Below are 13,046 nucleotides of genomic sequence, written 5' to 3' on the forward strand. Positions count from 1 at the left end.
ATGTGTACTTCTCATAGGACGCGACTACACTTGGCAGCAAGTGAATATTTCGTTCTCGGTCTTCACGATGAACAGAAAATTACATTAGCTGACAGACTAGTCACCTATATACATTTGAGGGGATATGTCTGCATTATCGAAAGTAAAATAGAGACTTGCTGGGTAAGTTCAACTTACTTGACACCCGCAGAGAAGCTAACCACAGGGAAGAAGAGGCCATCAGTGTTGAACTTCTCAAACATGCCTTGAACTGGTTGACCATTAATGCGGAAAGACATACTAGGGATGCCCAAATCCAGGCAACAGCTAACTACATCATCAGAATTCAGTATATGTTGATTAACTGAAGCCACTGCTCGAGCCACTCGACCTGTCATAAAAAGTAAACACAGCGGCATTTTGTGTGAACAAAAATCTCAAAGTTAAAAACTTAGGAAAGTGAACACAGAATTTAGAACAATAAAAATTTGCAGCAGAAGAAGGCCATTCAGATTTGTTTCACCCACAAGACACACAGTCAATCCACTTTCAGTATATCCTGTTTCTCTTGAAATACACAGGTTGAAATTTTTCTAATGGGTTTAAACCCTTATAAAATATGCCCAATGGTTATGTAACTTCTACATTTTGTCAACAGCATAGGGAGAAATCCTCAAACCACATCTATTCAAAGTATAGATAAAAGGAATAAAACTTTTTAAAATAGCAAGGGAGGTACACCTGAAAGCATATCAATAAGATTTCTGTTTGAGAACAAGTCCAGATTACAGCAATTGAATAAGCGGTCTATTCTAAATGATAACACAAAGGTATTATTGAATAATTCGAAAGTAAAATCAGCATTTATTTCAATATATTTGAGATGCTGCCAATTACAAACCTGACCACAAGTGAAGTCCATCAAATCCATAGGAATACAGATCGTCACCCACTCCGTTGCCACCCCACCCTTCCCCACCTCCTGGATAGGGAGCATAGCCTTTTGTGGAAGCCCAACCAACACGCAAGTGAATAGGGTCTGCAGTCAAAAAGTGATTCACTTGGTCAATGGCCAGTTCATAATACCACTTCTGGTACTGGGCTGATCCTTCACTGATTCCCAAAAAGATGTTCGGTCTTAAACTGTAAAAAAAGAAGGAAAATAAGCATCAGTAGTAATTGGGAACCAGTTTGGTTTTATTTACGAAAATGTTCCAAGGAAGTCTAAAACGCTTGTGGACTTGTAGAATACATGTGAAATTAAATATAAATGTCTAAAAGTGTTTTTTTTAAATATCCCTTAAGAGAGTTCTCTCATTTACTTGCTGGTTTATGGCCCAATTTTCATAAATGGGATTAGACGAGATGACTTGTGTGGAATACAGACTTGATGGGAAGAAACTTGATGGCCCATTTCTTAATTGCAACAGTCTAAGAGTCTACCTTTGGTTCTTTATAGCGTAGTTTAATTGAACTCTGGTAATAAATTGGGATAATAGACAATTATTTTTAATTCATTGTAATGAGGGGGAAAATAATAAGAACTAGCATTACATACTTTGTTTTGAAATAATCAGGAATAATACTGGATTTACCTGGTCACATCATTGACTAAGCGAGTTTGCAGGAGTAAATCATGACGAGGCAGCAAATTGTCACAAATAAGATTTTGATTGGTTCGAACTGCAACACCATTGCATACACAAAGTGAACACAACACATCCAGGATCTAAACACAATAACCCAGAGATCATGGTTCAAACTGAGTAAGACAATATTATTGTCACATACGAGCAGTTACAATGAGTATATTTATAAGAGAACTATTCAGTGCAAATAAATAGCAAACACCTCATCAGTTTGGTGCCTCTTATGGTGGAGAATCTCCAATTTATTTTCCCCCCTCCCCTCCAATATAAAGTGTCATTTAAACCATCAGCAATTCATCCCACTTCATTACTGGCCCACTGATGGGTGCCACACTAGCACTTATTATTTAGAGATTGGTACCTTATACTTTCCTCATCTCAACGTTCACCTATAGATCCAGCAATTGCAAATCATTTTTTTTTCTTGCATCCATTATTAATACTGGATTATCTTTCACAGATTTGTCCTCTCCTGTACACACCTTGTGATTCCGTCCATGTTTCTCCAGTAATGAGATGATAGATCTGATATGTCCCTCTTTAATTATATTGAGAGCCTCTGGACTTTCAATCAAGATGCAGTGCAGCACTTCTAGAATACCTGCAAATAACAATAGACAGTGAATAGTTATAGTATCTGCTTGAATATTTCCTCTTTGATTATATTTCTGTAGGTGGCCAAAATGCAACTATTAGTTTGGGTGACAATCTAGTGTCACCCATTCTAAGAAACATCCATTTTATTGTTATTCTGTGATAAATAACTACAAAAGTAATAAAAACAAACTTTAAAATACTCCACAATCTTAAACCTACAGAAAGTTCTCATCTTAAATATTTTCTCATTGCATATTGTTTTTTTAAATTGCTGTTAGTCATTAACAATATTGTAATAGTGTGAATGTTTCATTTTCACTCTTAAATGAAAACCTGCATTACCTGAAGATGATTCCAGTCGGTCTAACTTGCTGACCAGCCAGTCTAAGTTTTTGGAAAACTGAGCACAGTTGCTCCGATTACCACGTATGAGGGCAGCTGCAAAAAACAACAGAACCACAGCAATATGAACTAGAGAATATGGCAAACTGAACAAATCATAACACTGGAACAAAGAAAGATACTATAGATATATAAAGGTATATAATGTATTTATACTGATCACACAAATTCTAGGCTAAATTGTAAGAACGATTTGAGAACTACATCAAAACACATCGTTAACAATAAATTAAATGCCGCGAGTAATTGTTTAAAACAAGTTCATAATTAGAATATTGTTTCAAGTTTAGCTGGGTTTCAAGCCATTAATCCAGTCAGTTCTGAAGTCTTTGTAGTTTGCTAATTCAAGAATGACAGAAACATAAATACAGTGTGTTCAACGTAACAGACATTTTAATCAATTTTCAGTTTCACCACTCATATCATATTCAATCATATTTCACATACTGCGGTATGGAATGCATTTTCATATTATGTATATAATAAATCAATTTATAAATAAAATTAAACAAAGTCCGCTCCTTTCACAGATGATTCAAACCACCCATCTGGTTTTCCCGGAGAAAGTTATGTGTCAATTTGCTCATTGATCAGCAAAGGAATTCCAAATAAAACTCTAGAATTTAATCTGTTCCCTACATTGAGCCTGCTTCTCCCCACAAAACTTTATAATAATCCTGATATGCATTGGAAATGTGAAATTACAGCCTTTACCTAGCAATACATAAAGCAAATTCAAGATGTCTTTCCATGCTGCCCCAGATTCTTCACCAGCAAATTCTCCAAAATGTGCAGCACTGTGGTAGATATTCAACCGGTCAATGCAATTCAGCACCAATCTCAGCATTGCCTAATAGAATTGTGATGGAAAAGAGACGATATTTCAGTGACATCTATAGTATGTTCTTTGTTCTTTTGAATTCTAATGTCTCAGTATGATTTATTCACAAAATATAAGAATGAATACGAGAGTTGTATTGGATGTTCCCCTTATCTGTTCGGCTAATGCTGCATATTTATACCATGAATGGGATTTAAATGAAGCACTTCCGAAGAGCTATCAAATGTACGTTCACCAGGCAACCAACAATAATGCTGCAGGATCACGCTCCCTGCACTGGCTCACATGTCACAGATCATTAAGCATTAACGTCAGCTAGAAGTCAATCGTGACAGAGCTCTATTGGAACAAGTAAAACGATTTGGGCTGTGATATCATAGAGCACGTGCAGGAACGTAGTTTAATCCTGCTGGATGTTCTGCTCTTCTGACATGCCTCATATTAATGAACTTGTAAAATATAGATGTAGAATCAGACCTTAAGATATTTATATTTGCCAGTCATCTGGGGGCATTGTTAAGACTTTTTAAGCTTAAATTAAAAGGAGACATTCTATGTGAATGTAGAAGAGAATGTCAATTAAATAAGGCAACATGGTACGCATTATAAATTTGTTCTCAAGTTACACACAAACTTACATGCACCTTTTACTCATTTTGGCATTTTGCCTACATTACCGCACAGCTCTTTGTGATTGTCTACTTTAGTTAATATAATTGATAATAGAGTCATTAAAGGAATGACTTCTCTAATATTTAATAAGAATATTCCTGATATTCCACATGGTCACATGACTGTCAAGCATCACCAGAATAATTGACTATGCTTTGGTGGGTTACCCAGCAACACTGCAATCGTTCAAGAAGGGAATAGACTATTTAAAGGTTAAGTGACAGGACTGCAGTATATATATGCATATATATATATAGAAATATATATATAAAATTATGTGCGCACTGAAAATAATCTTTCTATTTGTGTGACTATAATTCTCTAAAATGTTTCCATCTAAAATATTGCTTGTAACGAGTTAGTGTGCTAATCTCCTCCAAGAGTTTAGTGATTAGTCACATCCATCAAAATGCAACATGGTACCCAGTGATGACTTAACAGAAGCATGTGATTTTAGTGAAAGTGTAAGTGCAGTGCTGATAACCACTTGAAGTAAGTTACAAAGGGTTAGCCACAAAATATTCAAATATTCCACTATTGCTGGATCAATAGTGAAATGATTATCAATGAGCCTGAAGAGTATTGCTTTTGCTGACAATTTGTATTTTTTCTGTAGCAGAATACATTGTTGCGGGGAGAGGGGGAGGAATTTAGATCAGCTGGATTAAGTTGACTGATAAATGCTTAAGTTTCACATCGTTCGCACTATCTTGTTAAATCATGTAAAATATTGATACAGTACAAAGCAAAGGTTGAAGCACTACTATATAATGCATCAACCCTTAGTTAATCGATGTAGTGAATAAATATATCCTAGCGTGTTTAGAACTCCCCCAAATAATTAATTTTGTCTGTACCTTTTACCGTACATAGTACAGTAAATAACAGAGCAGTGTAGAGGGAGCAAAGCAATTTTTATGTACAAGACAAATATGCCACAAGATCACACCAAATTATCAGATATCTCACTGTCCTTCAACAGAATGGATGAGCTCCGGCTGGCTGCTTCTTCTCCATTAGAAGCTGTGAGGAACTGTGAGGTTTGGTGAGGCTGATTCGCAACATTCAGATTGGGCTTCTTGTAACTTTGGTTTGCTACCGTGGACTTGATTTCAGATTCATGTCCAAAACCTGCAGTATTGAGTTGAATATTAAGAAAATGTCTGTTTCTGTTTTGCTGCTTTAACGCATCTCATTTTGCAGCTTTGCTCCTGGTGGGTGGTGTTCGTGTAACGAACAAGCTGAGCTGGCTGTTCTTTATGAAAAACACAGGCAGAGGATCTTCTCCAATTGATCAGCATGTCTAACTGGTAAGTAGCTGAGCCATATAGTTTTCATCCCCTGTGTGTGTTGAGTTATTTCATCTAATTTGGGATTGGTAGTAAGGGTGTGACTATAAGCTTCTGAGCAGCGGAAATAATCCGTATAGAATCATTCTCCTCTACTATATATTCTTTGAAAGCAGGTGCACATTGATGGAGTGAATTATATTTAATTTAAGCTGATGTAATCAAGTGCTCTTCGTGATTTGTCCCTAGTTTATCACATCATCACGGATTGTGTCCCGAGACGAAAGGCAGGACTTTGCAATAAAATAACACACATTGCATACCTTGAAAGGTCACAAAACCGTAAACGAGAAGTGAATGCTGAACATGAAAACACTCAACACAATCTGGACATTATTTCCTCACCTCCTCTTTAAATAGATTCTGTCTGTTTCTGAGGGAGCGCAGTTTGATCTGTTTATCTTCATGTTCCAATTCTTCCTCCGGTGGATGGAAATAAGTGATCAGGTCATTCAAAACTTCCCCAATTTCTTTCATGGGCAATGTGACTGGTGCAGTTTTACCATTTGCACTGATATAATCGAGGCCCCTGTAGAAATGTGTCTGTAAGTATTTTCTAAGCGATTGAAACTACAGCTAACAATTTCATAAAACATCTGAAGTGAAGTAGCTTACTTCTCAAGAGTGAATTAAAAATATTTGGCATATGGTATTCAGCGAGTAATAAAACAAAAATCCAAAGCTAAACTATACGGCAACAATTTAAGACAAAAAACAAAGCTGTAAAATCTGCTAAAAAAATTGCATTTAACACATTTTTTATCTGAAAGCAATAATTCAGTTCATTCATTCCAGTCAGATTGCCTGCTAAACCGTATGTTCTATCATTTACAAATCATGTAAACCTCAAAACTGTTGTTGCACTAAAATTTCAAAGCAAAGAGGTTTAGGATTGGGTTTATAATGCATATTTCGAAAGTTTCTGAAATAATCTTGCTCACAAATGGAGCAAACGAACATTTGTTGGCAAAAGCCTGCATTAAGGTGCAGTATAAATCAGGGCTTTGGCAGCAAAAGTTAAAACTGGAGCCCAGCCTCTTGACATCAATTGAATGGTTTTGCAATGTTAGTGCTGAGAACATTAAGAACAAACAGTTAATTTCAAAGTTATTTGCATGCTGCAAGGTTTCCATCTGAGAAGAATACTAATTACGCAATACAATTTACATTTATTGAGCACCTTTTTCACATCAGGACGATGCCTAAAAATGCTGGTTCGATAACGGCAAGGTGGGATGAGTGGGGGAGGGAAGATGATCTTATGGTTTTATAATTTAGCATGTAGGATGTTAGGTAATTATTTTGAAGAATATTTTGAACCGGTATTAATTTCCTTATAATGTACCTGATAAACTGATTGAAGAGGCTTGTTGTGTTCCGTATAATACGAGCTGCCCGAGATTCTTCATTCTGACATCGTTGCAGGATTACACCATCATCCATGTGACCTTCTTGATGCAATATGACCTGTATTGAAAATGAAAATGTATTCAAAGCATATGGTTGTTTTCCTGTTTAAGGATTGGCAATTGAAATCATGCATCAGACCTTGACTTTCCATTTTTAAAATCCACGTAGGCCTGTTCTTTTGAAAACAACATGATTTTATGCATAAAAAAATAAGTTCCAAACAAGTTGCAACTTGGGATTAGCATTTAGCAAATATTAGTTATTCCAAACATCTAGCACAGTAACCCCAATGCTCTCATTTATGCCTCACCTGGTGATGAGAATCACTTATCTTTTATTAAAGACCAAATTAGTTTTTCGTTACAGGCAAAGTGACAAAACAAGAGGATAATCAGTTCCCTAGTTAATCAACATTCCTTTGTGATTTGAACAATCAATTGAAAAGGAGTGAGTATTTTTTTTTAATTACCACCCTCTCCTTTACTTTATGAATAGGAGATTATTTAACATATTGGGTAAAATCGCAGCCAAGACCTCTCCTAACCTTACCCATTATTCAAATATTCAAACATGCACTTTTCCACAGAGGTCATAAAATAGTGGTTAGAAATGGATAATTTAACCCTTCCCCTTCCCCAGAGATGCTGAGTCTATTTATAGGACCTGATCACTCTGATAGGATAACTCACAAATTGAGAGGTGGGGGGGGTGGGGGGGCAGGAATTAGACCTAGCTTCAGTGGGCTGGTACACAAACAATGTAATGTACTGTACAAGTGGGCTATGTATTGTCCATTTCTACAGCAATTTAGTATTTAACACTTCAAAAGATTAATTTCTTGGACAATACAATCTAGAATACTGGTTACACATGTTGATTGCAATGCATAAGACGACATGAAAATTCTAAAACACAAATCTGGTGCTAACAACCAGTGCATACTTTCCGTTTCAGAGTTCCTAGACGTGATGATTTGGCATCTGGAGCGCAGTATGTCAACCATAGGCCACTAGCTAGGTGCTGGATTATGCAAAGTGAATCGCCATACTTTATCTCAGGGTTTCCCATGCCATCTGTCTCTTTCTGTGCACCCAAGTCCAGTTTTTCCTTTGGGATTTAACCAACAGCAAAAAAGAAAAAGAATAGTTTAGTATAATATTTAGAACATTGTAAAATTCTCAGCATAATAATAATCTTTGCATTTGATATTGCGTCTCAAAGTGCTTCACAGTGAAATGAAATGACTGTATATTTTGTGGGCAAAATATACTGAGGAAGTTACACATGTAAATTAGTTGCAACCTAGCTCTGCAGATGTATGAAGATTGATGTGTATGTTGATTGAATCTATCACCCTTCCACCTCTCGGTACCTATAATCACTATTACAATTCTCCAATATATCACTGTTGTAATATCTTGCCCATGATTGTACCTTTGATGTTCGGAAGCAGAATGATGATACTTTGGTGTCTGCCTTTTCTCGATCTAGCAGCACAAGACCTTGCTCTTCATCCAAGCCCAGATATAGACCTGTTGTGATGTGCCGCAAACGGAAAGCCCGACCCCATCTTATATGACTTCCACTCCAGCTAAATAATAGTCAGAGCACAAATACTGTGTCGCCCACAACGTTTAGGTAAAATCCAACATTACCACAGATAGACATGTAGTATTTTAAAAAAAGTTGCATTGAAATGAAACAAGGTGCCTCAACAAGCTTTACAACAATTACTGCAACAACTTGCATTTGCATAGCACCCCTCACTCAGGATAGCGTGCCAGTGCCCCTGACAGTGACGGAGAATGACACCGAGTCGGAGGGAGTGGAAGTGACCTTCAAGCACGACCTGAAGATGAGGAAAGAAGGAGCACGGTGGAGGGATAGATGAAGAGTGTTCCAAAATTTCAAGCTGCTTTTGAAATGAGTGCAGGATTCTGGTCTCATTCACTCTTGCTAGCCACCTATTCCAGTCATTAATTTACCCTCTGAGTAAAGAACACAAGATCCAAAAGGCAAATATAATAAGCAGCAACCTTCCTTAGTTACATTTGGTTGAGGTTTCTAAATATCTTTACCTTATCCGTAAGAGTTCCAGACGCCAAAGTGATCTGGCACAGGCACCTGCTTCCCCACTTTCATAGTTAACCGTTCTGCAAATAGATCACAAAAGGAGTGCTTGGTTAAATGCTTCAAACCAATCCATCATTTTGGATTTACAATTAATTCGACAAATTCTCAAAAATATACTTCAACTCCACTTGTCAATCTGCTTCAGATTGAATTGTGTTACAAGAATAAAATGATCACTGCAAAATGTAATGCAAGGTCAAATAGGTTAGCTTACCTCTGCCCATCCTTCCTCTGGGCTGGAAGAGGGAATGTCAAGCACTCATCATGGCCATGAAAAAGCCGCAAGACATGTCCACCAGTCAGAAACCCTGCCGAGACCATTGTAGGAGATTAACGAAAGTTAAATAATTGTCACAGGTGAGTCTAACTAGATGCTAGTTGTTAATTAAAGTCCCATGGATTCTTCAACAGCGCAATGAATAATATCTCATTACTCACAACGAGTTTGAATTCCTCCATTTGTGAGCAACGTCATTTCACAAACTTTCAAAATATGCAGTGCTAAAACATTTCACAGTGCACGTGTACTAACTCCTTTTGTTCCAGTCAACGGAAATGTAGTAACCATTGAGGAAATACCTTCATGAAAATCTTATTAGACTAGAGTTGCAGGTTGTGGATTTGCAAGCATGATTCAGCAATCAGTCACAAACCTCCACCTCATCCTGTTTCTAGGTCAGTTGATGACTTCAGATTTTTCCAAGATTGAAAACAACTTTGGTTTCAAGCTCAGGTTGTAATGATTGTGCCTTAAGAAAGGAGAGCATCTTACCTTCTGCTCTATTGCTGCCTGAACATATGGGGTGTAGGTTCCATAATGTCTGCATGAAGGACGCATCCACTTGTATATTGCCATTGGAGATGGATAGATGCTGAAAACACATTACAATCGACTGAGCAGATCCCAACACATAGAAAATGCTGCATCATGGATTGTGTCAAAGCAATAAGGAGCTCACAAAGTCATGTGCAATTAGAGTCAAGCAATGCAAATTGCATACTTTAGTAAGATTCGTCATGGAGTGGGGAGGGACTGCAACATTCAATATTGTTTTTGGTTGCAGCCAAATACTGTCACAACACTACTCTCGTTTATACCTTATTGTGCATGGACCCTTATCAGTGTCCCTTTACAATTCCCATCCAAACAGAGCCAATAGGTGCCCCCTCCCACCTTGTCTTCCAGTTTTTTTTATGGACACTAGACAGACAATCTTTAAATTGTCAGTTAACACATTTAATGAAAGAGTTCTAATGATTACAGTTTAGTTAACAACCAGGTTTTTCGTTTATAGACTTAGAAATTCACATCTTTAGAAAACAATTATATTATTCATATTATTTGTAGCTGAAACAAATTCATCTAAAATATTCTATTGTGGATTCGTACGTGATGTAGCTGTACTCACCAGATACCGTTCTGATGAAACACTAACTAGAATGAGGTCGTCACCAATCCGTACTTTCTCCCCTTCAGACCTCTGTTTCGAAGTGGGGTGAATGGTCCACCAGCATGCTTCCCCTGAAGAACATAAAGTCAAAGTAAAATATACTTTTACATTTGCTTTGGACTGTTTTTAACCTCAAGCACAAAAAATGCCAAACCCTCCCCAACCCCTCCATCTGCCAACAAAACAACTATTGTTAGTAATCCACTAAATTCCCATCCACCAATACATTCAAAATTAAAACTGTATCAGCTTTCTACAGTGTAATGCGTAGAATTAAAATTCAAAGGCCAATCTCCACCCTCCTATTTTCTGTTGATAATTATTATTTTTGTTCTCTTCTGTCCTGAAAGCGCTGATGTGATTGTTTCAAGAGGAGCTGGCTATCTTGCCAAACTGACCATTCTTCAGTGGAAATCCAGTATGTGTTTTATGATTTCAGAGTGGTGCAGTAACAAATACTCAATCTAAAGTAATAACGTTTCTCAAAATTTTAAATTGGACTAAATACATTCATCTTACAAATGACTTAAAAATCATTTTAAGTGTCTGGTGACTGTTCAGTTACTTACAATGTAGTTGTCTTTCAACAACAACAACAACAACAACAAGATTCCATTTATAGAGCGCCTTTCACGTCAGGAGGACGTCCCAAGGCGCTGCACAGTTGGGTCATGACCCGAGCAGGGGGGAAATGGTCAGGGTGAGGGGAGGGAAGGGAGGGAGAGAGGAGGGGGGAAATGGTCAGGGTGAGGGGAGGGAAGGGAGGGAGCGAGGAGGAGGAAGAGAGTCGAGAGGGGAGCTGAAGGCACGGTCAAAGAGAAAGGTTTTGAGACCGGCCTTGAAGGAGGAAAGGGAGGAAGCAAGGCGAAGGCACTGGGGGATGGAGTTCCAGAGCCTCGGGGCTGAGAGGCTGAAGGCCCGACCACCGATAGTAGGGCGGTTGGGGCGGGGGACGTGGAGCAGACCGGAGCCAGAGGAACGGAGGGTACGGGCAGGTAGGTAGGGGGATAGTAGGTTGGAGAGGTAGGAGGGAGCAAGGCCGTGAATGGCCTTGTAGGTGAGGATGAGGATCTTGAAAGTTTCAGTTTGGACAGCATATAGTTACTGTTACAGCAACAAAAAGAACTCTGAAATTTTGAGTAGTTTCATCACTTTAGGTTTAGTGTTTATTACTGCCATACTGTACATGTGTTGGAAACTTATAAAACAAGTTGGCCCAGTGAATCATTCACTTCTCTAGACCTCCAGTCTAAACATGCTTAGACTCTTTTCTCTTGAAAAGAGGAGGGTAAGGGGTGACCTGATAGAGGTCTTTAAAATTCTGAAAGGTTTTGATAGGGTAGACATAGGGAAGATGTTTCCACTTGTGGGGGAGACTAAAACCGGGGGCCATCAATGTAAAATAGATCAAATAGGGAAGTTGGAAGAAATTTCTTCATAAAGAGTAGTGGGAATGTGGAACATGCTACCACAAGGAGTTGTGAGGCAAATAGCATAGATGTATTTAAGGGAAAGCTAGATAGGTACATGAGGGAGAAAGGAATATAAAGTTATGCTTGAAGGCTTAGCTGAGGAAGGGCAGGAGGAGGATCATGTGGAGCATAAACATTGGCATTGACCAGTTGGGCCGAAGGGCCTGTTTCTGTGCTGTATATTCTAATGTATTGTAAAGGTCAGTGATTGATTTTATTCTAATTTGATTTACTTAAGACATTAAATATGGATATTTATGATATTATGGGAAACTGGGATGGGAACGGAATGCTTTTATATTAAATTACAAACTCAGACCATATGATCAGCTCACTGATTTTACCTGTTGAATCTTCTTGCAGCCCAACATCAAAAGCTAGCTTGTCCGTTAAAGACCTTGATGTTGTCAAACAACTCAGATACTATGAAGAAATGAAAATAAAATAATAATAAGTTACATATACTTAAAATCTCAAGTTAGTTCTCAACACAAAAACATAAACAGTTCAATTTAAAATAGGTGTACCCTCCCAGCCTCCACTCCTCCTGTTCCCAAATTCCTGTTCTGGTCCAGGTCCCTAACTGCCCAGCGCCTTGGGATGTCCTCCTGACCTGAAAGGCACTCTACAAATGTAATCTGTTGTTGTATTCCCAGCTGTCCTTTTCACTTTAGCAGTTGATTTATACGATTTAGCATTTCCACCTGCAGCACAAAAACTTTGCATGTCACTATATATTGGCTTATGGTTTCCTTCAAACTGCAGAAGTTACTTTATCTGGTAATGTTAGAGATCAGTGTTGAGTGAAGAGTAATTAACGATTGGAACAGGTTGCTAGGGAAGGTGATTAATGTTAGGACTTGTTTAAAAAGCAGTTTAGTGCTATGATAGGATGACAGTAAGGTAGGTGTTCTAAAGAGAGGAGATCAGATGGGCCGAAGGGTCTTCTTCATTCAAACCAATCTTGTGATTTTGTGATGACAGCATAGCTGATTGCCAGCACTGTGAGCACTGTGTTCTTCCTGGATGAAGAAACATTTCTGCCCACAGACAATACCCGCAGAGCTTTACCAACTCAAATAGTACGTTGG

At 38.0% G+C, this 13,046-nt stretch overlaps 1 protein-coding gene across 6 annotated transcripts in view; it reads right to left on the reverse strand.

The window, feature by feature from the left end:
* Positions 1-13,046, reverse strand: part of ryr3 (ryanodine receptor 3) — a 110,942-nt gene that overhangs the window by 77,289 nt on the left and 20,607 nt on the right. For all 6 annotated transcript variants that reach the window (XM_007888064.2, XM_007888063.2, XM_042338332.1 and 3 more), the window contains 15 exons: positions 12,300-12,378; positions 10,442-10,554; positions 9,805-9,904; positions 9,247-9,340; positions 8,978-9,052; positions 8,334-8,490; positions 7,842-8,006; positions 6,835-6,956; positions 5,835-6,018; positions 3,342-3,477; positions 2,568-2,663; positions 2,111-2,229; positions 1,575-1,708; positions 881-1,122; positions 178-370 (listed from right to left, as the gene is read on the reverse strand). In XM_007888064.2, coding sequence (XP_007886255.2) covers positions 178-370; positions 881-1,122; positions 1,575-1,708; positions 2,111-2,229; positions 2,568-2,663; positions 3,342-3,477; positions 5,835-6,018; positions 6,835-6,956; positions 7,842-8,006; positions 8,334-8,490; positions 8,978-9,052; positions 9,247-9,340; positions 9,805-9,904; positions 10,442-10,554; positions 12,300-12,378 — 2,009 coding nt within the window. The remainder of the gene's footprint in view (positions 1-177; positions 371-880; positions 1,123-1,574; positions 1,709-2,110; positions 2,230-2,567; positions 2,664-3,341; positions 3,478-5,834; positions 6,019-6,834; positions 6,957-7,841; positions 8,007-8,333; positions 8,491-8,977; positions 9,053-9,246; positions 9,341-9,804; positions 9,905-10,441; positions 10,555-12,299; positions 12,379-13,046) is intronic.

Source organism: Callorhinchus milii, unplaced genomic scaffold, assembly GCF_018977255.1.
Source record: "Callorhinchus milii isolate IMCB2004 unplaced genomic scaffold, IMCB_Cmil_1.0 Scaffold9, whole genome shotgun sequence".
NCBI lineage: Eukaryota > Metazoa > Chordata > Chondrichthyes > Chimaeriformes > Callorhinchidae > Callorhinchus > Callorhinchus milii.